Consider the following 27,861-nt stretch of genomic DNA (forward strand, 5'->3'; position numbering starts at 1 on the left):
CCCCCCCCCAAAAACCCCAAAACATAAACATAAACAAAAAACAAAAAAACAAAAGCACACAGCTGTTGACAGAAAACTCAGGCAGGTTTATGGCGTTGCCATGGTTACAGCTTCACGCAGCGATGGAGAGCTTAAAAAGAGTTCCAAACCCAGCATCTTTAATTTTCTTTTATTTATCACACAACAGCCTGGCTCATTACATCTTTCGCCTGCAATTTTTTTTCTCTCTGTTTATTTTTAGATTTAACTTTCGACTCTTCATCCTGCATTATGTTGGCACTACGTTTGGCATAACGATCCGAAAACATACAGCCAAAGGTCGTTAGCCTCCTATTTTCAGCCACAAGAACAAGAAATCCAACAGCAGATGGATGACTCCCACAGAGCGCTGATCTCATCATCATGGGTTTAACCGAGGACTTGCAAATGTACCAAGTGATGAGGTTTTTAATTAATTCATTATTATTGTTTTGGTTTTCTTTTTGTTTTATTTCGTTGTGTGCGTGTGTGTGTGCGTGTGTGTGTGTGTGTGTGTTTGCGGGGGGGTGGGCACTTCACTTTACATTAAATTATAAGATAATAACAAATCAGTGCGGCTCATGCCGTTACCTTTAAGAGCATTGCTGCATAAATAAGATCTATTAAATTATATAACATGATGTATAATAATGTGATAAACAGTAAAGTAATGTTTATTTAGTTGTTTTATTTTGTAGGACACTGAAACGGAAAAAGAAAAAAGTGGCCTGTTGCTAGGATACAGGTGGCTAACAAAACGGAGCATACTCCAGGCAGATTTATTTTCTGATATATTTTCTTTAAACTGTAAAACATGTTTTGAAGTCTGTCCATTTTAACTATAGCTAGTTATTTCACCTAAAGAAATAATAACTTTTAAAAATGGATGGGACAATTAAGGTATGCTCTTCAAGTTTTATTCGCTGCTTCTGTGTTCGGTTCTCTTTACTTCCTACTCATTTAGCCTCTGTTAATTAAAAAAAAAAACAATTTTGGCATAAATATTCATGTTACATCTTACAATTGACAGAGCTTTTATTATTATTTGTAATGGATTACAATGTATAAAAAGCATCGTTTTCTTTTGTAGCTACCACATGACCTGAAAGCTAAAGTGATGCTATGGTGAGAGCTGGGTCACACACACGGTGCAGATCATTTTCGTTAGCTTCCATTTTATTTACACTTTGCCTGCCTGATTGTATTTATCCATGAATCTATTTCCCTCAGGACAGATGTAAGCTACCATGATATGGAAGAGATCAACAAAATGCAATCCATTCCCGATCTGGAGAGGTTTCTGTCACTCATTTATAAACAATAATCACTCAATTATAGGGCACAGACGTTATTTAGGGGGGGTTACTTGTTCTCCTCTGTGACAGTGCTCTGTGCAGTGTGCTTCGAGTTGACCTCCCTGAACCCAGAAAGGGAGTTCTTCTGGAGCTGTACGTTCAGACGGTGCTTTTCTGCAGAGAGCACAGCTTCAACAAAGAACAAACGTCTACTCTCTTGTCCATTATCAAGTCAATTCATGAAGCCAACGTGGGTAAGCAAAGTAGCTTTATCTTAACTATGTGTAGTCAGCAAGGCGGGGGTCTATGTGGCTTTGAAAATGATGTGTTTAAAATCAAAACAGTACAAATGATCTCTTCTCCTCACAACATTTGTTTAGCGCAGACTCAACTCTTCTGTTAAGTCTGTAAAAAAAATACAGTATTTAGGCAATTGAAGGAAATACTGTACAATCTTATGAGTCAGTGATTAACTCAGTAAGATTGTTGACCTAGTGTCACGTGACTTGCATCACCACCATTAAATGCCAAAGTATCCTTTAACTTTACATGACATGTGTCTGAACCTCCTTTCTTGCAGAAACTCCACTCAATAACTCGGAGCAGTGTTTCAAGTACTGCAGAGAGCTTCTGTTATGCCACTCAGTCAGGGTGTGTGCAAAATTTGGCAGTCACTGTTTCATTTTCAAACTCATACAGATCCACGACTGTAATGCTGATTCATAGTGTGTTTGTGTGTGCGTGTGTGTCTCCCCTCTACAGCGGCCTCCGTTCAGCATCAGCCTCTTCAATGCTGATGAGGTTAACCGTGTCTTAACATACATCCTCAACAACTACATGAAACACTACAAGCTATATAAATATATCTTTACCACACAGGTAAATGTCATGAATTAACTGACTTGAGTTTTCAGTATTTGTCATTAGGTAAAGTAAAATGTATTTCTAAAGCACATAGATTGTATTTAGTGCTACATGCTTGTTTGTGAAATAATAAATTATATCACAAATATACAAACAAACAAATATAGAATAGAATAGAATAGAATAACCCTTTATTGTCATTGTCATACAAGTAAATTATGGGTGCTCCACGACAGCTGTGCAGGAGTAAAAAAAAACAAAATAGTAAAGACATCAGGAATATATAGGAACAGAAGAGATATATACAAACTAGAGGAATATGTATATATGTATGTACAAAGCAATAGAAAGGCACACAATGGAGAGCAAAGTGCTTGGAGATAGTGCAAAGAAAAGACTTGGTCTGAATAGATTCTGAGTGGCTAGAGGTGGGTGGGTGTGTTGTGGGGGGATAGTGTTAACAGTCTGAATGGCCCAGGGCAAGAAGCTGTTAGTGAGTCTGGAGGTGCCTACCAGGGGTCACCTGTGATGGCCCTGGTTTTTCCTGAGACAGGAGGATCTGGTGATGGCCTCCAGGGGTGGCAGTGGGCAGCCAATGATTTTTTTGGGCCATGTTAGTTACCCTCTGTGCAGCTTTCCTGTTCTCAGTAGTGCCCCCTGTGTACCAAATACATTTTAAGTAAGTTTTTTTTCCACCAACAGGTGAATCTTGATCTGTCTTTGAGATACTCTGGGATGCCGGATATTGGATCCCCTACCGTGGAGGATTCTTCTGCGCCAGGTAAAAAGCAAAGTTTTTAGTAGCATTAAAGTTACATATAGCGGGGGAGAGCAATTATATTTTATTCTCGCCTTTATTCTCCCCTGTTCCCTTTTTTCTTTCTCCCTCTTTCTTTTACCCTCCTGCCTGTCAGTTTAGACAATGCCATATCACACATATACTGTATTAACAGAAATAACATGAATAGAAATGAATAAACAAAAACAGATAAAAGTAACACACGAAGAAGAGCCTATAGAGAATTTACAGAGTTCATCTTGGAAAAGCAAACGTGTTTGGCACAAACAAGGTGTCAGACAATGAAGACAAAAAAAGGAAAAGCAATCTGAAATCATACAGTGTTAAGATAAGAAAGAAAGTAAATTCAGATGTTTTCAGTCGCATTGCCACAGATGCATAAAATGAAGCAACAAGCTACGCAGTCTGCCTTTACAAACATTTGTGAAAGAATGGGTCGCTCTAAAGAGCTCACTGAATTTGAGCGTGGCGCTGTAATAGGATGTCGCCATTGCAACAACTCATTTTGTAAAATTTTTTCTCTCATACATATTCTACCATCACCTGTAAGTGAGATTATTGCAAAGTAGACGCTTTTAGGAACTGCAGAAACCCAGCCAATGCTCTGCTGGCTCACTTAACTGCAGAGCTCCGACCCTTCTCTGGAATTATCACCAGTACAGAAACAGTATGCCGGGTGCTTCATGGCATGGATTTCTTTGTATAGCTGGCTCAGAAATTCAGTTCATGTAGTGTATAAAAATCGTCTTCTACCTCTTTGCAGTGACTACATGTGTGATCCAATCTTGCACAGTTGTGGTTAGAGTGAAATTGGATCAGATGTACTCTTGCAAAACATTCTTAATCTCCTTTTCACTTCCTGTGGAAATGAATATTAAAAGAAAAAAAAAAAAAACTCCTCCAATCCAGCACCTGCCTTGTTATGTGTTGCATTAAAAATGGGATATTTAGAAAAAAAAAGTTAAAAAAAAAAGTACTGAGCTATATTTATTATTACTTTTATCCGACCAGGTGTTGAGAATGAGACAGAGGCGGAAGATGGGACGTCTTCTGAAACACAGCAAGCCTCCATCGCGGCCCCAGCAGGTAAAAATCACGGCAGCGCAGCAGTTATGCTGCAGGCATAACTTTTACAGTCCAACACAGCCCAAGCAAAGTCATTTCCTCTCTTTCAGGAGCCACATCTGAGCTGAAGGCGCTGATAGAGCAACAAGTCAGAGAGCAGATGATGCTTGTGTCTGGGCAACTAGATCAGCGGATTAAAGAAAAAGCATCTCAGCAAAACAGTGCTTTAGATTACTCACAGAACAGCCACAAAGCCAAAAAATAACACACTTTTTTTTACCCCATCTAGATAGGTGGTAGATTTCAAACAAAGCACTCCTACAAAGCAGCACGATTAAAACATTTGTTTTATTGTCAATAAAACCATTTTTCTCCATGTACAGCACAACATACTTTATACCTGCATTTATATAATTACATGTTTTTTTCCCCAAACAGGCACTTCCAGGAAATCAAAAGAACGTAATTCTCTCTAGATGAAAGAATGAACTGAGTTAGGAATGGTGCTTGTTAGTTTTACAGTCGCAAACGATGTTCACAGTTAGTCTTGAGTGGGTTTCCTGTTGAGGAATGCTTGCATGCATGAAACACGACAAACACTCCAAATATTTAACTTGAATATTTCACACATGTGCCCCAGTGCTGACTCGTAATACTGGCATATATGTAAATCTGAGCTTTAACGCAGCACTTCTATGTACCTGTATGTGTCTAATAAAGGAGACTTATTATGCTTTTTCCTTATTTTCTGCTGTTTTTGTAGTATTACAATGTTACGTGTTATATTAAAGTTTCAGGTAATAAGGAAGAAAGTTGGCTTAATGGTCGCGTGGCCTGAAGGTCTGCACTAATGCGCAGTAAAAGACATACAAGTGTTTTTATGAACCGTGAATCATGCAAAGCTACTCAAGTAGAGTCAATATGAGCATACTAGGTATATAACTAATAACTAATCTCAGTGCTTTGATTTCCACTTAACCTACACAGTGCTTTCTCTACATCAGAGGGGTCAAACACACACACTGTGGGCCACTCGTCTTGTAAGTCGTTAAGAGCGACACTTAATTTCACCATCATCTGTTTAGTAAATGTAGGATTTATTAAATACATAATTGTACTCGCCGCTAAAAGAAAAGGAACATTTTTAAGATTTTTTTAAAATAGATTTTTATTATGAAACACTTTTACTTGCGATCAAATTGGGCTGCATGTGGCCCATGAATTAAAATGAGTTTGACGCCACTGGCCTACTCAGTTATAACGGACGATTAACACATAAAATCCTAAATATATATTATGATGAGTTTTACTAAAGAGATCGTGCAAGGTGTCCTAACGGCAAATTGCACTGCAAACCGGATGACCTGACAGGGAGTTTCAGACAACAACAGATAAGGAATATTAAGTGGTGCATGCTTATCTTGAACTTTCAGAGCCACGATGCGCATTAAGGCACACAAAGATCCCCCGTCCCTGCATTCCTTATCTTGAAACAGTAACTCGATGGAGCAAACACCGCAATGACAGCACATGCAAACGGATACATAAAAGCGTTTTTGAGCGACGAGGTTGACCTTTTATGTTTCAAACTCCTCCAGCTCTAGCAGCATGATCTTAGCAGTGTTCTGAAAGAGGGCTGCTCGGTTCTGCTGCTCCCCTTTCTTGACCCAGTGCCCGTAGATCCGGAAGGCGCAGCCGTCGATGAGCTTGCGCACGCCGCGGATGGAGTAAGGATCCCTCGCCAGCACCTCTCGGGTTAGCGGCCGCACCCTGCGGTAGCGGCTGTACATCCTGATGCAGGCGAGCACGCTCACTATCAGAACCTGGATGCATGGAAGCATGTGGAAGTTATTTCCTTTTTCCACAGACAGTTTAAATCAGCGGCAATAACAATGCTGGGCTAACACAGCGGCTCACCCTAAACGTCTTTCTGGGGCTGAAGAGCCTCACATCCTCCCGCTGGTACTGCCTGAAGAAGGAATGGGCCAAGGCTTGCTCAGCAGTGAGACGGTTAGCTGGGTCCACCACCAGCAGCCTGGATATCTGAGTATCACAAGCACAAAGATTACAGAAGTACACATGAATGATTTAAGAGATGCAAATACTGCAATATGATTTATTCTTTGCACTGAAAATGTCAATATTAGGGTTGCTGCAGTACAGAATAAGCTGACTGTATGAGCTTACCAGATCCTTCACAGTGTCAGACCGGTCGTCCCACTCTGGGGAGCTGAACTGATAGCGACCCTCCATTATCATCCTCAGCATCAGCATCTGCTTACGGTGCCAGAATGGAGGCGAGCCAGCTAGTAAGGTGAAGAGGATGACTCCACAGGCCCAGCTTAGAAACACACACCATGCAAATGTTAGAAACGGCAGTGAGAAGTAGCACGTTTGTAAATCTCCGCCGAACAAAGACAGACTCACAGATCGACCTCCTTGCCGTAGCCTGGGTGCATTTCATCCATGGAACACTTTAGTATTTCGGGCGCCAAATAACCAGGTGTCCCACAGAGCTCTGATTATAACAGAAAAGATTGTTTTAAACTAATAATGGATGAACACTTGTCACAGGATATGCTCATGATCCACAGCCATACCTCGAAGCTTCTCCCCAGGTTGTAGCTGCACGGAAAAACCAAAGTCAGAGAGTTTGATATGGCCATAATCGTCCAGGAGAATGTTCTCCGGTTTCAGATCCCGGTGTACGATGTTGAGGGAATGAAGGTATTGCACGGCCTCCAGCAGAGCTCGCATCATGCTCCTGTAAAGAACCGAATACACACATTTGATCCGTGTAAAATAGATTTCGTCCGAGCGTGTCTAAGGTTCAGAGTAAACACTGTGTAATATGTTTGTGTAATTTTAATCATATCTTTGGCTTGATTTTTCATGGGATACACAACATTGCTGGCTTCACCAAGTGATTAAAATGATTGGGTATAAAATGAAAATCTTAGAGAATCAGAGCTTCTCAGAAATAAAGATGGGTAGAGAGTCAACAATCTGCAAAAACCTGCATCTAAAAATTGTGAAGCAATTTTAGAATAATGTTCCTCAATGAGTTGCAAAGACTTTGAATACCTCATTATCTACTATACATAATATGAACTCCCATAACCTCAACTCAGAGAATCTGGAGAAATCTCTGTACGCAAGCAACAAAGCTAAAAAGCAGCACTGCGACTGTGATCTTGCACATCTGGAAAGGCAACATCTGTGATGAAATGTATATACAAGTTTTAGAGCAACATGTGCTCCCATCCAGACATTTTTTCTGGGAAGGCCTTGCATTTTTCAGCAGGACAATGCTAATAACAAACACTACAAAACTACAACAACCACCCCAAAAACATGAGTGTTTTTCTTTTTTAAAGCTGCAGCTTTGAGGCTTCGGCTTTTTTGATGTGAGATTAAGTTGGGCTGCGTGACACGAGATTAAAAGTGGGAGTCGACACCAAACGTGTGATTATATTTAGATATTCAGCAGCTCTTTAACGCAGAGCTGCTCGCTGGATAACTTTTAAATAAAATCTTGAAAGGCGGCATATTTTGCAATATGGTCTGCAGAAACAGAACTTTATGATGTGCCCAATGCAAAATGCTGCTAGTATTAATTAATACAGATATAGTGCAGTCATGCTGCGGCTCACCTGGTTTCCTTCTCACTTAAGGTAACTTTTTCTGTGAGGTAGTCAAACAGCTCTCCACGTCTCATGCTGTCAACAAAAGACAGCAAATTGACAAATGTTGTTGAAAAAAAATTGAATTTCAGGTTGGGAGTGTAAAAAGTATTTAGTTTAATAGTTTTTTGTCCTCATACTCACAGATCAAACACCAAAAATATGAATGTAGCAGACTCATAGGAATCAATGAGGGTGACTAAAGGGAATGAAACAGAAGAAAACTTTAACACTTACCAAACTTTATGGAAAGAAATTTTATGATTCCTTAACAAAAGGAGAGAGAACAGCAACGTACTGATGGAGGGGTGTCCCTTCACCATGTTGAGCACTTGGATCTCTTTCAGCGTGGAAATTTTCACCTCCTCCAACTGCTGGATTGTCATCTTCTCAGCTGTGATCTCGATAATCTTCACCGCCAGCTCCTGGCCCGTGTGTCTGTGCACACACCTGCGCACCACACTGCTCACACCCCTGACAATGAGCATACAATACAGTGCATTTTCAACATTATTAAAGAAATGACACGGTTTTAAAAATGTACACAGTAGCTCTGTGTACAGTATTTGCCCCATTCCACTTACATGTTTCAGATCATTATACTCATTTTAATATTAGACAAAGATAACCTGAACACACTTTTGTTCCACTCTTCTTAGAATTCAGATGTGGACTTGCTGGTGTGTTTTGGATCATTGTTCTGCTGCATAACCCGTGTGGGCTTGAGTGTCAGTGGCTTAACAGACTGCTGTACATTCTCCTTCTGGATCTTCTGGTAGAGCGCAGAATTCATTGTTTCATCAATTATAGCAAGTTATTGAGGTTCTGAGGCAGTAAAGCAGCTCCTGGGGCAAGTTAGGCCCACAGTTCTTTAGATGTAGCTCTGGGTTCTTTTGTGACGTCCTGGATGTTGTCGGTGGCATCTTGGAGTCATTTTAAGGCCGGCCACTCCTAGGAAGGTTCACCGCATTTTCAGGTTTTCTCCATTTCTCCATGGAGTTCCAAAGGCTTGTTTTTGTAACTCTTTCAAGATTGATAGATGTCAGTAACTTTTTTTTCCACCTTTAATAAACAAAAACTGCATTTAAGATAAGATAAGATAAGATAAGATAAGATAAGATAAGATAGAACTTTATTAATCCCTCGGGTGGGTTCCTCTGGGAAATTCGATTTCCAAAAAAGCACAGCACCGACAGAAGTTACAGAGTTATACACACACACATATATATAAATACAGAGACAATATAAATAAAATATACGAAGGGGATAAATAGAATAAATAGGAATAAAAATAAAAATACAAGTGAATTGCACATTTCAAGTATTGAGTCTATTGCACCGTTGACTATTTACAAAAGTATTGCACAAAAGGTATTGCACAGTGAGGTGAAGAGGCACTACAGCTTAGTTGTTCCCTCCTTTGTCCTCCTGTTTCCCCTCCCTCTCCCCTCCCTCTCTCCTCCTTTCGAATTTATTTGGGTTATCTTTGTCTAATATTTAAAATTTATTGATGATATGAAACATACAGTGTAACAAATATGAAAAGCAACGACAGCAACAAACAAATCACGATGGATGCTTTTTAACAGCATTGTATATCTATTTTGGTTGACTTACCTGCCAATCACCTCTTTAGGATCATACTTCTGATAAAACTCCTTGGCCCCCACCCAGTCTGGTAGTTCGTCCCCAACAACGATGTCTTTGGTCATGTTTACAGCTTATGGAGCTGTTAAAAAAATAGTCACGTGTCTTAGTTTGTACCAGTGGTTCTGAATAAACAGGAACTAGTTACCTAACTCTTGTGCCCTTAGCTTTAGTTTAAATCTAGTTAGCAGGTCAAACGTGTATACACACATCTCCTCGACCTATTGTTATTTAGAAGTCCATCAAAACGGTTAGGTAACTGTCTTTGCTATGGCCTTGATACAGCAGCAGGTTCACTGACCGAACAGGAAGCTACTCACCATTTATGCAATCAAACGACAAGACAGAGAGGGAAACGAGGAATCAGGAAGCCCTCTCAGGTCGAGGAATCTATAGTGAAGCCATAACGTGTGCGATTAAGCGGCTACAGTAACGAAATTAGCTACCGTTAATGTTAACAGCAGTTAGCTATCACCTGAGCACTGTTTACATTCTGGTCACAGTCCTGGAAGTTATTATTACAGTGTGCCGCAGGAGCGCCCCCGAGAGGCCGGAGGGGACGTGACAGCATGGTTTGCATTTTTGAGGTCTCGAATACACTCTCCAGATAAATTCGAGTAGCTGCACTTCAAAGCACCGTATCCCAAGGAAGTAGTCCGTGTTTTGAGTGATTTTCTTAATTTTACTTGTTGTTACCAACGGGAATACTTAATCTTTACATTATGTGAATTGCAAGCAATAGGCGGCGCTAATGCTCTCCCGTTATTGTAAGGAACATTTAAAACCAACGAAGAAGAAGCGTTAGCTGCATATTTCCTGTTGCTTCTCTGATGTCCTGACTTACGTTTCAGCTACTGGTTGTTAAGGTTTGTAATGATAACATTTCTCTTGTGAAAAGACACACATATGCCTGTTTAAGAACATTTTGTGTATGTAGGGATGGATAATGAATAAAAACCCCGACCACCTCGGAATCTTGAACCAATAACGCCGTCCGTTAGCCTTAGCGTAGCATTAGCATGGTTAGCAGTAGCAAGCTGCAAGCTTGCAAAAGATCTTTAATCTTTGTAGCAATATGGAATTAAGATGGTTGGTAATTCTGCAGGCATACCTTTTATACAGTAATAAGTCGGCATGTAAATACTACTGGACCAGAAAAGTGAACCTTTTAAAATTTAAAATTGCATTTTTGATTTAAGGCTAACGCCGTCCCTTTGCTGTCACAAAATGAATGAATTATAATTCTTCATGCCTTGCTTGATGTAATGCAGGGAAGGAACGATGTCAGGTGCTGGGGGAGGAAAGCGTCCCCCAGGCGGGGACAGCCCCCCTGGCCCACCTGAAAAGAAAAGCAAGAAAGAAGAGAAGACCACCACCACGCTAATTGAGCCAATACGCATAGCTGGAGTCTCCTCTACGGTGAGTTATATGGTCCTCACACTCTCAAGGCACAATCTGTCATCTATTTTTGCCAGACAACATCTACAATCCCTAACACTCATTATTTTGTTTCTCTGTTTGTATGTGTTTGTTAATTCAGGAGGAAATGGACATGAAGGTTCTCCAGTTCAAGAATAAGAAGCTATGTGAACGCTTGGAGCAGAGACAGGCAATGGAGGATGAGCTGAGAGAGAAAATTGAGAAGCTGGAGAAGAGACAAGCCACTGATGACACTACCTTGCTGATTGTTAATCGCTACTGGTCACAAGTAATTCTGTGCATTTCATTATATTGTTAGAATCCATTCTTGAATTTTAGTTTCCACTCTAACCTGATTTAAGAACTGGCACATTTTATAAAAACCTCATTTAAACGCAGCGGTCAGATGAATCTGTTTTTTTAGCACGCTTGCATTTGTGTGAGGCAAACCAATTTGGCTTATATCTGGTAATTGCAGATCTTAGTGTTTTTTCCTGTTACCAATTATAGCAGGCACATGTGCATGTATAAATTAAGAAAGCATTTCCCAGCTCTTCCATCTGATGGATTGTCATCTTTTTGTAATTTGTAAGGATCTGAGTGTTATAAAAATAACTCCCAAAAGCTATATAGGTGTTATAGATAATCATGGTACCTTAGGCAGGTTATATAGTAGGTTTCATCCAGATTGATCAGCATGTCTAGGAGGATAGTTGTTATATACATAGGTCCAGGCTCCACGTCCTATGTATCCTGTACATGTTTTCCACCTGTCTGCCTTAACCTGATTGTACACATAGTGACAGGTATTGGTTGGTTATCAGGATGTTTAGAAGTTATTTAGCAACACGTTCTCCACAAACATGGGTGCACAATTGGAGAGGGGCGACTGTTGTTCGGCCGTCCCCCAGTTCAGTCACAAACAGCTCTCCTACACCGGCGGGCTGTTCAGTCATAATCCCACAGATGGTAGCTTTGCACCTTTGGCTCCTCAGCCAAGCACTAGACACCAAATGTCTGAACCTGCGGTTCCTCTTGTACTGAGCAGGATTACTATTGCAACAACACATCATCAGGTGGTCTAATCCCAGCTCACGTTCCCTATTGGTACGTGAACAATCCAACGCTTGGTGAATTCTGCGTCACAATGATAGGAAGAGCTTACATCGAAGGATCACAAAGCAGTGTCGCTATACATATACTTAGCTGTACTAAGGCTTAAACTCATGGTAATAACTTGTAAAGAGAATTAACACCTTTTTCTATGTCTATCTGACTTGCAGTTGGAAGAAAACGTGCGCATTCTGCGCAAACGTATTGAGCCAGATCCTCCAGTTGTTTCTACCCCCGCCCCACCCTCAGCAACCATCCCCGATCAAACACCAATGGAGGAAGATGGTGTCAACCTGGCTTTGCCTTCTGGCGTGCCTCCCCCTCCTGTGCCAGAGGCCCAGAACGAGGGTGAGCGGCCAGAGCAGCAACAAGAGGAGTGTCAGGAAGAGGAGCAGCAGCAGCCCCCTCCTCCCACTGGAGACGATTTACTGACACCAACAGAGCCGCAATCGGATACAAAAACAGGTTAGAAATTTTTTGTTTTATGACAAATCGTCTGTCATAGACTATTGTAATCTGCTTTATTCATTCATTCTCAATTTAACTTAGTGCATCTTTATGACTTTCATTACTCATGAAGTTACATCAGTCTGAGTCACTACTATTTATATTGATAGCTAATTTTATGCAACAAGACTGAACTTCAGGCCTTGTAATTTAAGGATATTCTTGTTTATTGTGTGTTGACCATTATTCAAGATGCGTATTAAATTATAGCAGGGGTAGGCAACCTTTCTGATGAGTGCCATCTAGTTTCCTCAGAAGTCAGTGTGCCATATAATTGCATTAGCAATAAATTTAATAACGCTCTATATGAACAGTTACACACTACATAGAACAACTTTATACAATTGTATTTGTTTGCAGATGTTGGCAGCTATCAGTAAATAGTTATCAGCTATTTTGAAACAAAAAAAGACACTTTTTATCCATAACAAAAACTCCATAACAGCAAATGAACTGTACAACAGAAAACGCAAGTGCTATTTATGGTCTCCTCACAACAATGATAAGAAATAATAAACTGGGCCAATGTGGCATGTTTGTTAATACAGAGATACGCATGTTAATGTGATCTCTGGTCTCCCACTCAGAGACACAGGTCTCCGAGTGTCCAGAATTCAGACGGCTACCTGAGGACACTCTTCATGTGAGAGAAAATCTGCTCACACAGACATGTAGAGCCAGATACTGTCAATAAGGCCTCTGCAATGTTCTGAAGACAGTTAAAATTGTCAGGTAGTGATGTCCAGCAGGTGAAAATGCAGCTCCATGAACATGCACAGCTATGGATTCCAACTGCGTTTGTAGTTCTGCAAACTTTGACCCCCCCACAGAGTCGAGCTTTTCAGTTCAATCAGCTGCATTTTGATGTCCTCTGTGTCCAGCCAGTTAATGCGAGACAAATCCAGCTGCTCATTAAACCTTTCTGGTTTGATCAGAAAAGAAAACATTGGTCCATACACCTGAAAGTCCTAAAAACACATTGTGAATTCTGTCTCGAGCCTACGGATGTATCTGTGTATTTCCGTGGTGCTGATGCTGCGCTGAGCGGAAAGCTCCTGAAGCATTTGGAAGTGTTGGAATGTGGAAATTTCAACATCGCTTGAAAAAACTGCCAGCTAGCAACATCCCTCTCACCGGTAGGCTAAGTGATTTTTAGCCAATTACAAGTTGAATCTGGTAGTTGGGGTTGTTGGCTAAGATACTCTCATTAAGAAGCGGCACGACTAATGTGTCTATGCGAGCTGATTTGCGATGTGCACTGCTGGCCTGGCTATTTATGTTTTAATGCACCTTCTCAGATTAATTCACTACGTGTCTTGCCCAGGGCTGGACTGGGACAAAAAATTAATTACAAATAAATTAATATTAAATAAATTTAAACAACAGCTGATCAAGCTTAAACGTGCTGCTGTTGTTTAGTGCGACATCCGCTGGTTTCTTCTTTCTGGTGCAAAGTAGGCGATAAACAAACAAGAGAGAAAAGCCGATCAGCTGATCATTGATCAGTTTCATGATTGAAGTAACAACAGGAGAGGGAGGGGGAGAGAATGAGAGAAGAAGAGGCAGCTGTGCAGCATAAAGACAGAATAAATCCAGCTTTGTGTCTTTGTTTCATTCTAGCTGAAGTACGGGACAAACTGTGTTCCTTTTTGGCTCAATACGAAACGCGTAATATTTTCTCTGAATGTGGGACGATTCCATTTTTTACGGGACGGTTGGCAACTCTACTAACGTACCTTATGAATAAAAATAAAGTTCACTATCAGTAACATCGTACAAGTTATTGTAACTGACTGTAAAAAGTCAGCACAACAAAAATAAACTCCACCTAAACTTGGTTTATATCTAACCCAGATAGACTGCAGGTCATAACTTCTTACCTTAAGTTCAGTTCACCTGACACTCGGCGCCCGCCTCGGGTCTCTCCTCCTGCCTCCCCTTTCCCTCATCCACCTGCTGGCCTCTGTGGAATCTCCGCCATTGCCACCACCAAACAACGGAGTTATTTTTACACATCGGCCAGCACCTGACCAGTCCACCACCTCTCATTGTTTATTACCGTTACTAAAAAAGAAAATTAAAAAAAAATCTTCGGCCCATAAAAACGAAAAATCACCAACGGCCGATGGCCAGTCCAGCTATGGTCATGCCATCAGTTAACCCTTCGCGTGCCAGCTGTTGCAAGCATGCCCAGGGTTGCTGACCCCTGAATTATAGTGAGGCAAAAGGGAATGATAGTGGGCTAAAGAAGGCAACTGTTGCAGTATTTCTTCCATCTGTTAGCATGTACTGCTGGCTACAAACTGCAGAAATCTAGAGTATTATCAAGACTTTAGTCCCAATCTACACAGTCTGTATTTGGCAGATTTCTTTTTTCTTTGCTTTGTATTTAAATAACAAATTACTCGGAAAATACTTGTTTATACCAGACTTTACCACATTGGACTGTGCCAGCAATAGATTACTGTTTTAATTGTAATTTTTTTTTTAAATTGATATTTAAGAATTCTATCAAATTGTTACTTGCTGACTTTATCATTTTTACATATGTGCAGATACATCACCACCACCTCCTCCCCTGAGTGAAAATGCCAAGGGTTTCTTGTCGACTCTGGAGCAGAGCAGTGAGGAGGAACTAACTCTGCACCTCCAGGACCGCATGCAATTCAGCAAAGAAGCCATCGCCTGCTTGGTCTGCGTCTTTGATAGGCTGCACAGTCACATCAGTGACATGTGCAAGGTGGTCCAAGCTGCAGGTAACTGTGGAGAAATGTTTGTTATTGACACTTAAATGTACAGTTATAGTCAGAAGTTTACATACGTTCATCATAGTGATTTCTTTGAACTGTTCTTTTTCCATTTTTTTTTAATCTTCAGTGACATTTAAAAGTCAAAAATTAGGTGCACAAGTTTGAATTTCATTTGGATTTTTTCTAATTTACACAGGGTTAAATTAATTTATACAGAATCAAATATATACATGAACTCATTTAAATCTGTAAATATGTTGAAGGTTCTACAGTTTCTTTTAACTTGACAAGGTTCAGGTTTGTTAACTTCTCTTTGTGATCATGATGGACTACAACTAGTGGTTTCTCTCTGTCAGCATAAAAAATATTTGTTTGACAGCACTCTGTGGACTACCAATACTCAGAAAAATAGGAAAGTCCAAAGAACTCAGTGAAGATCTGTGAAGGAGAACTGTATTTACAAAAGCTGGGAATGTCTCCTGCAGTTATTTGTGAAGAACTTAAACAAATGTGCATAAATACAAATTATTCAGATGTGTCACAAATTTGCAAAATATTGTAAGAAGACCCAAATTTTCACTCTCAGATGAGAGGATGTTGGTTAGGATGTTCAGGAACATCCCAGGAACTGGAAGCTGCTGAAACACCAGGATCAATGGCCAGAGTGAAGGGAGTTTCACATCGCCATGGACTGAGAGGGCGCCGACCAAGAAGGAAGTCTCTGAACCGAAGTTGACACCTTCAGGCTCAAATGAAATTTGGATCAGCCCAAATTTCACAAGCCAAATACCTTCAGGAGAAAAGTGTGTTGTAGAAGGCTCTCAGTCATCCAGGTCATTGTAGTCTAAGGAGCTTGGAAAGAAAAGTGTCTGGACTTTAAGTTTCTTGAAGGCGTGACAAATGGGGCTTAAAAATCTGGTACTCTCCACCAGTTGCTCTTAGAAGTGAAGAAGCTTCTCGGATGAGAGTTGAAACCTCTTTGAGCCGTTTGGACACAATGAAAGGAGGTATGTTTGGAGTAGTAGAGATGAGGCTTTCAAATCTAAGAGTTGAGTTGTCAAACATGGTCATGCTTTGGGGCTGTTTTGCTGCCTGTGGTGCTTGTACATTGCACAAAGTGGATGGAATAATGACGGCGGAAGAGGACTACCTCCAAATTCTTCAAATTTCATCTCAAATCACACACAAAGTTTGACAGTGTGACACAGGTGTTCCATTGGGACACTGATGCCAAACACATCCAAAATGGTTTTGAAAAGGATAAAGCAGGCTAATGTTAAGCTGCTGGAATGGCCTTTCCAAAGCATCGCTCTTACCCCAGTTGAGAATTTGTGCACCATGTTAAAAAGCCCAATCTGTGCCTGGAAACCAACCAATTTAAACGTAACAATTCTGCTAAGAGGAGTGGTAAAATATTCAGCAAGAAGCATGTTGATGGATATGAAAAACATTTGATTGGGGAGCAATTTGCTAAGGGATGTTTGATCAAATATTAGTGGGCGTGTGTGTGTTTGGATATGGATACGTTTGACCCTGTGTGGTTTTGAAAAAATCAAAAATAAATTCAAAATCCCTCTATCCTGAAAAAAAGAACAGTTCAAATAAATCAAGTCCAAATTACCCTGACATTCATGTGCATGAGTGTAAGTAAACCTCTGAGCACTGTATCTTACATCATTTACATTAAACTAATTACTAGATTTTTGAGTTTAATGCATCATAACTGAGTTGTTGGAGTGCTTCCTTTGATACTTGTTAGTTTGGCCAAATTAGAATGACAGTATTGGGGGTTTTGGGTTTTTTTTGGTTTGGTTTGGCAGGATTTGAAGATGACAGCCAGTCTGACATCATCAATCTGAACTGCACTCTGCTGGACGAGAACACTCGACTGCGAGACTTAGCCACTCTCCTGCAGGGAAGACACCATAAGATGTCCATGGAGGTACAAAGTCCTTAGTATTGTTTAAGTGACTCACCATACACGTTGACTGTTTGCAAGTGTAGTTATTTCGAGTGTTTCAGGGTGAATGAATGAGGAAAACTAGTGATGCAGCAACTATTCACATGTCCCACTCTCCTGCAGTATAATGAGCTCGTGGACAAGGTGACCAGCTCAGAGACCAAGGTGACTGAGATGGAGACAACGGTGGAGGACCTGCAGTGGGACATTGAGAAACTGCGCAATAGGGAACAAAAGCTTAACAAACACCTAGCAGAGGCCATGGAGCAGGTGTGTTTGTTTAATGTCCCTTTGCAACTTTTGCATCAGCCCCCTTTTTTTTTTCTTTTTCTTTTTATAGTGTGCATATTTATTTTTAAATCTTTCCACTAGGCGTAGGCTCTGTCGTTTTCCCTCTAATACATGAGTTGACATTGATAAGGCTCTAAGCATCAATGCATGTCAAAACAGCTGCTTCTACTGGTGCACAGCTCAAAGGTGGGCTGTGCATCAGTAGAAGCACAGCAGTTTTCTGATCATGAAAATTGGATGTCAGAAGAATTACAGAGTAGAGTTGTATGCTTTTGTTCACAAGTACAGACAAACACAATCTGCTTTAACTAATAAGCCAAATGTATTCTTTTGAGTCTTTGTTGAACACATTACTTACATATTTTCATCATAGTGCAAATTGGAATTAGTTTATTTTGGCTGGTTGTTAGTCCATGCTTCCTTACAGAGCTGCTTCAGGTCTGGCATATTCTTAGAAAGTCTGGTGTGCACTTGAGGTGGATTGGATTAAGATCTAAGTTCAGAGTGGTTGTTTTGAAAGGCAGACTGCCCTTTTTTGTAGTAAGCTTTACTTTGAAGTTTGACAAATGTATCCTGCTGGATCATCTAACACCACAGATTTTTTTTCTCTCTGTAGGCTGATTGCAGGTCTAATTTGTGAATTTCCATCACTATGCAAATCATCAGTTTTAGTTAGAAAGTGCAGGGACCTGCTGAAGTCACCTCAGCAGATGTTTCTTCAAACTAAATATTTCTCCCTTTGTGAGTTAAAGTAGCTCTAACCCCAAACTTCCAATCTTGCTTCATGGATTTGATCTCTAGCCCGGGTCGGCAAGATTTGTTTGTCTTTTTCTTTTTTCCTTTTAAATGTACACTGTAAGACTTTGATGCAAACTATGTGGATATGCACACAAGTGTTTTTAGTTAAAATAGCTTGTTTGTCCATAACTGCATGTGCAGATGTGACACTTTTTTCTTCTTTTTTTTTTTTAAACGCACACAATAACAATCATTTACTTTATGTTGTTACTTCCTGACACATTTTCTGTGTTTTCTGTCTGCAGCTCAAGTCAGGATACAGCAGCACTGGCAGCTCAGGTGGGCTGGCTGGAGGCCAGATTACACTGAACATTCAAAAGGTTAGACGAAAGTACATGTTTAAATCTTTACTTAGTGTTGTGTAACACGTTTTTATATGCAACTTGCCTCCAAAAGTCCACATTTCTTTTACAATGTGGTCTTCTTTTCCCTTTTTTTTAATAGTTTGAGAGTCTCAATGCAGAGCTGGAGCACAACCAGGAGCTGGCAAATAGTCGCATGGCAGAATTAGAAAAACTACAGGTGGAGCTCCAGGAGGCTGTGAGGGAGAGTGAGAAGCTCAAGGTAAATGTATTTGAATCTGCATACCTGTGAGACGGGAGGCTAATTTCATTTTCCTTCTTTATTTGAATGATTTTCATGGTTTAGCCCTGCATGTCATCTCACTCCACATCTGGGCTTTTCAGATGGACCTGCGTAATATTCCAGAGGAGGTTGTGAAGGAAACGTTAGAGTACAAATGTCTGCAGTCTCAGTTCTCCCTCCTGTACAACGAGTCTCTAGGAGTGAAAACCCAGCTGGATGAGGCACGGGCTCTCCTGCTCACGGCGAAGAACGCCCATCTCCGACAGATTGAGCACATGGAGGTGACTCTCAGAGCATTTCTTTGTGTGTTTGTGTCAACATTAATATGATTCAGAGAAAAGATGAGACTCCGGAGCAGCTCCTTCAGCCTAAGCTTGCAGTGCATTGCAGTATATTTTTTACAGTTTAAACTTGTATGTGTTGTTATTAGTGCTGTCAGCGTTAATCTCATTAAAATGACGTTAACGCCATAACCGCATTAATCCGGCAAATCTCCATTAACGAGTTGACCACGCTAATGCGTGGTCAACTCACCGCGGGTCGATCCGCGGTGACTCGTTAACAGACATTTGCTGCGTTAATGCAGTTATGGCGTTAACGTCACTTAGACGAGATTAACGCTGACAGCACTAGTTGTTGTTAATGCTCAGAAACATGGAGAATAATGTCTCACTGTTTTTAACCTTTCAGAGTGATGAGCTGTCTCTTCAGAAGAAGCTGCGGACTGAGGTCATCCAGCTGGAAGATACTCTGGCCCAGGTGCGCAAAGAATATGAGATGCTGCGTATTGAATTTGAGCAGAACCTGGCAGCCAACGAGCAAGCAGGTACCTTTTCAAAACACTCTCACACTTCAGTCAGGGACATTGTTTTGCGTGTATATTCGTCTGTCGAGAATGAAACTGTATTTGTTATATTTTTTAATGTGCTTCAAAGCTCAGTAGAAGAAAGAAATGTACCATATTTTGTGGGTGGTACTCGAGTGGATATTAAGGAAGATATCAGTCAGCAAACTAATCCTCTCTCAGCTCTGCAGAGAATATTGCATATCATCCGTATCAAGCTGTCAGTTCTGTGCACTATGTGATTAAACTCATCATTTACAGCTTCGTGATGCTAGCTGAGAGTGCTGAATGAGTCAAACTCAAAAACACCCACTGACTGTCGGGCTTTCATCTTTTTCTCAGGACCGATCAACAGGGAGATGCGACATTTGATCAGCAGCCTCCAGAACCACAACCTGCAGTTGAAAGGCGACGTGCAACGCTACAAGAGGAAATTGCGGGAAACGCAGCTGGAGATCAACAAGGTAGGTTACGTCATTTACTAACATGCACTTACATTATCTAATTGAGGTGTCTGTTCTGAGTTGTCTGATGATGATTCTCAGTAAAACCGTTGTGCCATCAACAGTTACGCTGTCAGAGTGGCGACACTGGAGTTCTGATTTTGGAGGAGACGACGAGCGACAGCATTGACGTGAAAAAGGAGGAGGATGAAGACCAGGAGGAAGAAGAGGAGAGGAGGAGGGAGCTGGAGAGACAGCGAGCCCGAGAGAGGGAGCGGGAGAGGGAGAGGGAGGCCGAGCGAGAACGAGAGAGGGAGCGGGAGAGGGAGAGGCAGCGCAGCGACGAGCTGAAGAGGAAAGACTCAGACACACTGAAGATGCTCAGAGTAGAACTCAAGTACACTGCCCTCTATTTAACTCCACATTCATATGTAGTAACTAAATGCGATAAACACACATTTCCTAAAATGTTGTTACTCTCATGATGAATATTTTCAAATTATCTTTATTATAAAACAAATAGGAAATCTTGCAGATTGTAGGAAGTCTAGTCATAGTGTTACTCTAAGAACTGCAAAGTCTGCCAGTGTTTTGTTTTCATAATTAGAAGCACTCTGCTAATTAAAATGCCATGACTGTTTATTTTAATGTAATCTCTAACCAATCAGGAAAGCCCAAGAGTCCCAGAAAGAGATGAAACTTCTGCTGGACATGTATAAGTCAGCGCCAAAGGAGCAAAGAGATAAAGTGCAGCTGATGGCGGCCGAACGCAAATCTAAAGCTGAGGTTTGTTTTGTTTTTCCTTTCCGTTTGTACTCTTTCACTTGCTTTTTAGAGCAACTGGTAGGTTAGATATTTAACAAAACAAAGTAAGCTCTCTGTCTCTTATGGTCCAGGTGGATGAGCTGAGGATGCGAGTGCGAGAGCTCGAGGAGAGGGAGAGGAAGGAGAGCAAAAAACTGGCTGATGAAGACGCCCTCAGGAAAATACGAGTGGCAGAAGAGACCATTGAGCACCTGCAGAAGAAACTCGCTGCCACTAAACAGGTGTGTGTGTGTGTGTGTGTGTGTGTGTGTGTGTGTGTGTGTGTGTGTGTGTGTGTGTGTGTGTGTGTGGGGGGGTGCGGTGGTAATCTTCTCAGAGCACTTCACCTTAACCTGTGTTTTTACCTCCTCGTTATTTCTCTTTTACTTTCCAGTTTATAAAAAGTTAATGTCGGCAAAACGTGATGCCTAAGAAGCTCGTCCTAAGCTCTTTGTCTTCCATGTGACGAGTTTTGTACCTAATAAAATATTTGAACCATAAACCTTATAAAAATGCCATATTTAAGCTTTTGGGGTTTCCACCGGCGTTGAATATAAACAATCAGCGGTGTTAAGATTGAAAGTAGTGCAGTGAGTATTGCATTTGCCTAAGGAAGGAGTTCTACTAATCTTAGACGACCAAAGAGGAACTGAAAGCTTACGCTGTGGCCTGGCTCTGATCAGCTGAGTATGCTAATGCTAACCTGCTGGTAATGTTTTGAGCTGTCACGATTATTGTTACTGGCACCATCCCTTTGATAATCCATGCGCTCAAATTTGAATTTCTTTTGCAATTTTTACTTTTTTATTTTTTTGCCCTTTTTTAGTAGGCACTCCCAATTTCAGTGTTAGGAGATACGTGTCTAGTGGCACTTAAAAGCATTTGTCTTTGCTGGAGTACCAACAGCTCTCTTAACACCTGAAATGCTGAAATGTCAGCACATTGTCTGTATTTGTCTGTTTTGACCTGGTTCACTGGAGATAGGACAAAGTGTTTTCACTGGGATGTAAACTACAGATTTTGTACTAGAAAGCTGGCGGGTTAAAGTTCCCAAATGGTAAAAGTTTCTAATGAAACAAAGATAAACAGATTTTCTTTTTTTTAGCACCGTCATTTCTCTCTTTCTTCCTCTTCGTCGTAAATGTGCAAAGGTTTTCTTGCACAATACAGTCTAAATTTGTTGTTCATTTTGCATAACATAAGCTTATGTCATGATTAGTCTGTCCATATTTCACAAGAATTGTTATTCTTAGAGTGTTGGTTGCTCTTCACTCTAATTTTACTAATGATCAGGATCAGGGTCATAATTGTTGTTTTTAGCAAAGCCTTCAGGCACACTGCTTACAACTTCATCAGATTCTCACTGGATGTTGACTGAATCGAATGTTTTCCGAACAAAATCTCGATGTTGATACATTTTGCATGCACACATTGATAAAGAGTGAATTTCCTGAAATAGCTTGAAAGATCACTAAATATACAATATCCTGTGTTGTATGGTGATGATCATGACCTTGGTCCTGCTGGCTGACTCCCATGATGTTTTGTGCCTTCCTATCACCATTGTGTTAACATAAGTAGTATGGTCAGCGCTTGGGCATGTGCATGTGCATGCTTTGTGTGGCTATGGTTACTAATGATCATGTGGTCACCAGACTCCTGAACTTAAATGCTTTAATAGAGCAAGGTTATTGTGTCCTGGATATGGCTGTTTGTGCAATAAAGTCTTATCACTTTCTTTTTGTACTCAACACTTTATACTAACCGGTGAATTGTGAGCCAGGTGAGCTGCTATGCCACTGATGTTCTGGTCACTTTGAAAAGCAACTTAAACTTTATGCTATCTAGCAGAAATATTCACCCTCTTGTCTCGCAGCAACACTGTGCCACGATTATCCTGACAGTTTAAGGGGAACAGTTTTAGACCAGAGTGTGAGAATTCATTTTGGGTGGGGACATATTATTATTATTATTTTTTTTGGGTTGATCCAATGTGATATATCTTCAGTATGCAAAGCACTCTGAGCTCACTCACTTGGCTGTGCTGTCATGCAAATGTTGAAACGCTTAAGGAATTTCATTTGTAAGAAAATGCAGAAAATAAGAGGGCAGATACTCATGACATTCAAATCTTTATCAGCCTTGGGTTAAACGCTGTTCAAGTCATGTCACTGTTATTCTGCATAGATGGTGGCTACACCCATATTAGATAATGGGATGCTTTTTTTCTTTTTCTTGTCATGATATTAATTTTGCTGAGAGTAGGAGAGGTTTATGAATAAATGTTAATCACTCTCTTCACCTATGTCAGCCAAGAAATGGTGAATTCTGGTGCAAATAACTGAACATTAAGAAAACAGATGTTGAGCTCTGATGGTCTGTATGTCCTCATGCTTGGGAGGTCTTGCAGAACATAATTAACAGGAGGTAAAACACAGCCTGCAGTGAAATATTTATTCAGCTTTTCACTTTTGCCTTAATATCTGGTATAAAGTTAAAGCGCAGCAACTAAAACTCCAGTGGTGTCAGATGTGTTTGATTTGTTCCCCTCAGTCCTCGGCTGCCAGAATTTAACTGCCAAAACTATCCAATAAACAGGCTACTTATGAGTTCATCTGACTTTTGTTTATAGGCCCTAGCTGGTTCATAAAAAAAAACAGCTTGAACCAAAATTTACAAATAAAGCAAAGCTAATTTTTTACCTAAAAACAAACCAGGTGTGTCTGTATTGAGACGTCCGCAGTCTTGAATAGTAGGGTGGGAATCTTTGGCAGTATCTTGATTCAATTCAGAACTGACTGACTCATTAAAAAGAGAGGGAGAGTGGCACAAAATCGTGGCTCTTAGTCCAGTGTACTGTGTCAAACTTCTGCTTTTTGCCCACTGAGCTGCAAACACCACCTACATGAAAATTCAGCTAATTGATCTTAATGTGCAACATAGTCTCAAGAGAAGAAGCAGATAATTGTGTACAAGTATAAGGCTTTTCCCCCCTTTATTTTTTGATGCATAACTTATGCATTTAACTAAATGCTTCTCTTTTGTCAGTAGTGTTGAACAGCTGTTGAGCAGCACTGCTAATGCTGGGGAAAAGCCATCTTTATCCCAAAAACAACTTTGTTTTAGTGCTGGAGCTTGTCATAATGTTAGTAAAAGCTTTATGAAATGAGTTGTTCTCTAGAGTATATTATACAATCATAAAATCAAAATACAGCCTAACAACTGCTTTTAGTGAAAATTAATAAGGCGACAAGGGAAGCATTTCCGAGCTGTAGACCAGGGGCTGTCAAAAACGAGGCCCGGGGGCCAGAATCGGCCCGGCAACGACTCCAGTCCAGCCCCTGGAAAGTATTGGAAAATACATTTTTGGAATTTTAACGGTTTTCTTAATTTTTTACAGCTTTTCCTATTAATCAAGACCTACCCTCAGCCATTCATACAGTAGCAATGTAGTAACAGATAAACAGCTAAAAGACAAAGGTTTCTGTTTTTCACCATCTATAGAAATTGCACTTTTTCTTATATTAAGACATCTCAAGGGTTAACTGTGTAGGTAAATGTCTTTACACTGACAGAAAGTGGAGTTTGATTCATTCGACTTCAGATCAAAACAGGTTGTGTGTGGTAGGCCATGTAAAATGAGTTGGATGTCCAAATTCTGTGCTAGTTTGATATCATGAACTAGTGATGGGTGACTATAAGTTTAATGTAAGATAGGATGGCATCCCCAAATGAAAAGAGCTCAGCAAGTTGCTCATTCTTGATGGCACATTGATCAAGGATGCACAGGTTTTCAGAACTGGGGGGAAAAAAGAAAAGAGTCTCTGTTTATGTCTTTGAGTCGTAAGAAAGTAGTTTGGAAAATTAAATCCTTGTGATTCTTTTACAGTTATTTAGAAGTGGTACTTTTGGAGGTCAAACCTGCGTGTCCTCGTCACATTCTTATCTTAAAGACTGAAAACTGCTGTTGAAATCGAGCCCCGCCTGTTTCATAAACTGGAGGGCAGAAGCAGCACAGCTGACTGTCACTCTTTTCACTGTTTTTAATATCTGACGCATGTGTTTTTCAGGAGGAGGAAGCCCTGTTGAGTGAGATGGATGTAACAGGCCAGGCCTTTGAAGACATGCAGGAGCAGAACAGCCGGCTGTTGCAGCAGTTGCGCGAGAAGGACGATGCCAATTTTAAGCTAATGAGCGAGCGAATTAAATCTAACCAGATCTACAAGCTGCTGAAAGAGGAGAAGGAGGAGCTGGCTGACCAAGTTCTTGCTTTCAAAACCCAGGTGAGGTACAACTTTAACCTGACAAGGCAGCACTTGTGTGTTTAAAAAATAAAAAATAAAAAATTGCGTCAGGGCAGTGAAGCACTCGCTGGCTACTTTTTGCTCCCTCTTTTAGGTGGATGCCCAGCTGCTGGTTGTGCAGAAATTGGAAGAAAAAGAGGGAGTCCTACAGAGCACCCTGGCAGCTCTGGAAAAGGAACTGGCTGTCAGAACACAAGCACTAGAGCTGAACAAGAGGAAGGTGAGGAGGACCATCAATCAGAAGGATGTTTTATATAGAGAATCCACTTTAGAAGACCCCTGTTTATGTTGACCCAAAACAAGCCAGTGTAATCACTCCACACTAACACTGGGGCTGCAGGCCAAAAGCACAGGCTCTCATTGTCATTTAAGCATTTAAGCATGTAAAAAGTTCAAATATTAGACCCAGAATTTGTCCCTGTGGCCACATTTGCCTTTTTTTTTTTTCTCAAGTAGTTTTGGTTTCGATGTTTCTGGTAATTGATGGGAAATACTGCAGACACTGAGACAAAGTTATTGAGGTCATCTTGTCACATATAAGGATTTTTATTTATTTTTTTATTTTTTTATTTTTTTGCCCACAAATAAGAACAGTCACCAATAACATTAAAATGAGTCCCAAAACACGACAAAGGGACTGCTTACGTAATCGAAACAGAGTTGAAGAATAGCCTAAAAACTCATAATGCTCACCATACCACCGCCACATTACATCTGAAAGTTGTCATCGTTAGGTGTTTTTATTGAGTGCGCCTGTTTCCTTCCTCGCTGCAGGCAGTGGAGGCCGCACAGCTGGCAGAGGACCTGAAGGTGCAGCTGGAGCACACGCAGGCCAAGCTGAAGGAGATCCAAGTCTCTGTGGCTGAGAACCGCACTGCCCGGGAGAGGGAGAGCAGCAACCTGAAGCGAGCACAGGTATGCATGCACTGCGAGTGTCACTCCAAATCTAAAGCTCTGATTGGAGGATGCAGGTCTAACATCTTGGGGATTCTGTCCTTACAGGAGGATCTGTCCAGGCTCAGAAGGAAGCTGGAGAAACAGAAGAAGGTGGAGATGTACTCGGATGCAGACGAGATTCTGCAGGAGGAGATCAATCAGTACAAGGTGAGAAAGAGGAGGCTGTGTGCAGAGAACACAAACACACCAATAGCTCCCAGGCACAGTCTGAAGTTGGATAGCTACATAAAACATAACTGTCTAGTAAAATTAATGCAAATGCTCCGGCTTTGGAATTTGCTTTACTGGCTGTGTTTCAGTTGTGAGCACGGGCCATGCAGTGATTTGTCTGCGCTTCAGGGACATGAAACTTGTTTGTTATACCCTTGAGTAGTAGTTATATTACTCAGGAAAATTAGGTAATGACTGAGCTCACATATGGCCCATACACATGTGTGTTTGTCTGTTTTCAGGCCAAGCTGCGTTGCCCCTGTTGTAACACCCGAGACAAGGAGACGGTGCTCACCAAGTGTTTCCACGTTTTCTGCTACGAATGTCTGAAGATGCGTTACGACACCCGACAGAGGAAGTGCCCCAAGTGCAACTGTGCGTTCGGAGCCAACGACTTCCACCGCATCTACATCACTTAAGTCACTCTGGAAGAAGAAGAAAACGAGGCGTGACTACAGAAAATAGTAGACAGAACCAAAGGAGAGAAATAAATAGAAAAGTGATAAAGGAACTGGAGATTTATTCAAAGAGGCAGACATTTCTGGGATCACAGATGAGTGTGTCCCCTGTTTTTAATCTCTTTGGAAGGACTTGTTTTAATCCATCTTGGTTATTTTTTTTCATTAAGTTGGTGACCAAACAGAAAAGCCCTTTTCAGACATTAAATGCACGACATCCTGTCAGTCAAACACGGGTCATTGTTAATGCTCCTAACGGCTTTACAGTGACGCAGAGAGCCACTGTACGCTCCACACTTCCCTAACGTTTAGTCGTCTTACCTGCTGTCACCCAGAGCAGGGTTTCTGAGTCAGCACGCGCTGCAGCAAATGATAACAAAATCCTCCCACCCCTATCACGCCCACTCCGAGAGCAATCACTCTTCTGAATTGGGAATGGGGGGAAAAAGCATCATGGAGGAGTGTTTTTAATCTTATTTTAAATGGAAGAAAAAAAACGTTCTTAAGCACATGCTGTTGGTGTCAAAAGCATTGCAGTGAGCTGAGCAACTTGCAATGTAAATTCATAAGACTTTAGTGAGTGATCAAGGTTGTTAGGTCCAAATTAGTGAGTTTGCTGCTGTGAAAAAGTGATCAGGGTGCTGAGTCAGACTGAAAGCAGGCCTGCTCATGAGTGCATGTCTGAAAAGGGTTTTAGTGACACATCGGACTGAGTGTTTGTTTTGTAGTTAATAAACAGTTTTTTTCGTGCACAGCGATTTTTCTCTTACAAGTTGAGCTGCTCGGCACTGTTCTCCTGTCTTTGCTGTTCTTTACTGTGTTAAAATGGTCTCTTTTTCACATACCGGACCCACTTTTGCAGTCTCTCTCTCTCTTTTATCTTTTAATGTATCGTTTTAAAAACTTGGAACTGCAGTGAACTGTGTTCGATCATCTTGAAATATTGCTTTGAATTGTTTAAGTCCTGCTGGTTTTTTGGAGGTCCCATAAAGTCATTGAAGCTGAAGTTTAAACTCACAAATTAAAAGAAGTCGTTCTTTACATCCC

At 40.9% G+C, this 27,861-nt stretch overlaps 3 protein-coding genes across 6 annotated transcripts; 2 read left to right on the top strand and 1 right to left on the bottom strand.

Annotated features, from left to right (window-relative positions):
- Nucleotides 1-109: 109 nt before the first annotated feature.
- cfap119 (cilia and flagella associated protein 119) lies at nucleotides 110-4,774 on the top strand. 4 transcript variants are annotated; one of them, XM_026178835.1, is made up of 9 exons: nucleotides 110-443; nucleotides 1,109-1,143; nucleotides 1,254-1,314; nucleotides 1,404-1,567; nucleotides 1,894-1,964; nucleotides 2,076-2,192; nucleotides 2,880-2,958; nucleotides 3,988-4,062; nucleotides 4,152-4,774. In XM_026178835.1, exons 3-9 carry the CDS (start codon nucleotides 1,271-1,273, stop codon nucleotides 4,304-4,306), a joined length of 705 nt encoding a protein of 234 aa, XP_026034620.1. In that variant the 5' UTR covers nucleotides 110-443; nucleotides 1,109-1,143; nucleotides 1,254-1,270; the 3' UTR covers nucleotides 4,307-4,774. The 4 variants fall into 4 exon arrangements, with proteins under 4 accessions (XP_026034620.1, XP_026034622.1, XP_026034619.1 ...); XM_026178837.1 differs by having other exon boundaries at nucleotides 110-428; XM_026178834.1 differs by lacking the exon at nucleotides 110-443 and adding an exon at nucleotides 750-918 and having other exon boundaries at nucleotides 1,249-1,314.
- On the bottom strand, nucleotides 4,371-9,900 carry phkg2 (phosphorylase kinase, gamma 2 (testis)). The gene is made up of 10 exons (XM_026178833.1): nucleotides 9,692-9,900; nucleotides 9,342-9,453; nucleotides 8,023-8,198; nucleotides 7,869-7,923; nucleotides 7,695-7,760; nucleotides 6,642-6,805; nucleotides 6,469-6,559; nucleotides 6,229-6,382; nucleotides 5,959-6,084; nucleotides 4,371-5,864 (listed from the first exon to the last, which is right to left on the bottom strand). The coding sequence occupies exons 2-10, from the start codon at nucleotides 9,434-9,436 to the stop codon at nucleotides 5,619-5,621; spliced, it is 1,173 nt and encodes a 390-aa protein (XP_026034618.1). The 5' UTR covers nucleotides 9,437-9,453; nucleotides 9,692-9,900; the 3' UTR covers nucleotides 4,371-5,618.
- A 258-nt stretch (nucleotides 9,901-10,158) lies between these two features.
- On the top strand, nucleotides 10,159-27,853 carry rnf40 (ring finger protein 40). Its single transcript, XM_026178831.1, has 20 exons — nucleotides 10,159-10,237; nucleotides 10,643-10,790; nucleotides 10,912-11,079; nucleotides 12,074-12,368; nucleotides 14,966-15,166; nucleotides 16,981-17,102; nucleotides 17,244-17,390; nucleotides 18,455-18,529; nucleotides 18,654-18,773; nucleotides 18,896-19,075; nucleotides 19,485-19,620; nucleotides 19,981-20,102; nucleotides 20,207-20,478; nucleotides 20,750-20,867; nucleotides 20,978-21,127; nucleotides 24,956-25,168; nucleotides 25,284-25,409; nucleotides 25,964-26,104; nucleotides 26,192-26,293; nucleotides 26,599-27,853. The coding sequence occupies exons 2-20, from the start codon at nucleotides 10,653-10,655 to the stop codon at nucleotides 26,773-26,775; spliced, it is 3,003 nt and encodes a 1,000-aa protein (XP_026034616.1). The 5' UTR covers nucleotides 10,159-10,237; nucleotides 10,643-10,652; the 3' UTR covers nucleotides 26,776-27,853.
- The last annotated feature ends 8 nt before the right edge of the window (nucleotides 27,854-27,861 follow it).

The sequence above is a fragment of the Astatotilapia calliptera genome, chromosome 8, assembly GCF_900246225.1.
Source record: "Astatotilapia calliptera chromosome 8, fAstCal1.2, whole genome shotgun sequence".
NCBI lineage: Eukaryota > Metazoa > Chordata > Actinopteri > Cichliformes > Cichlidae > Astatotilapia > Astatotilapia calliptera.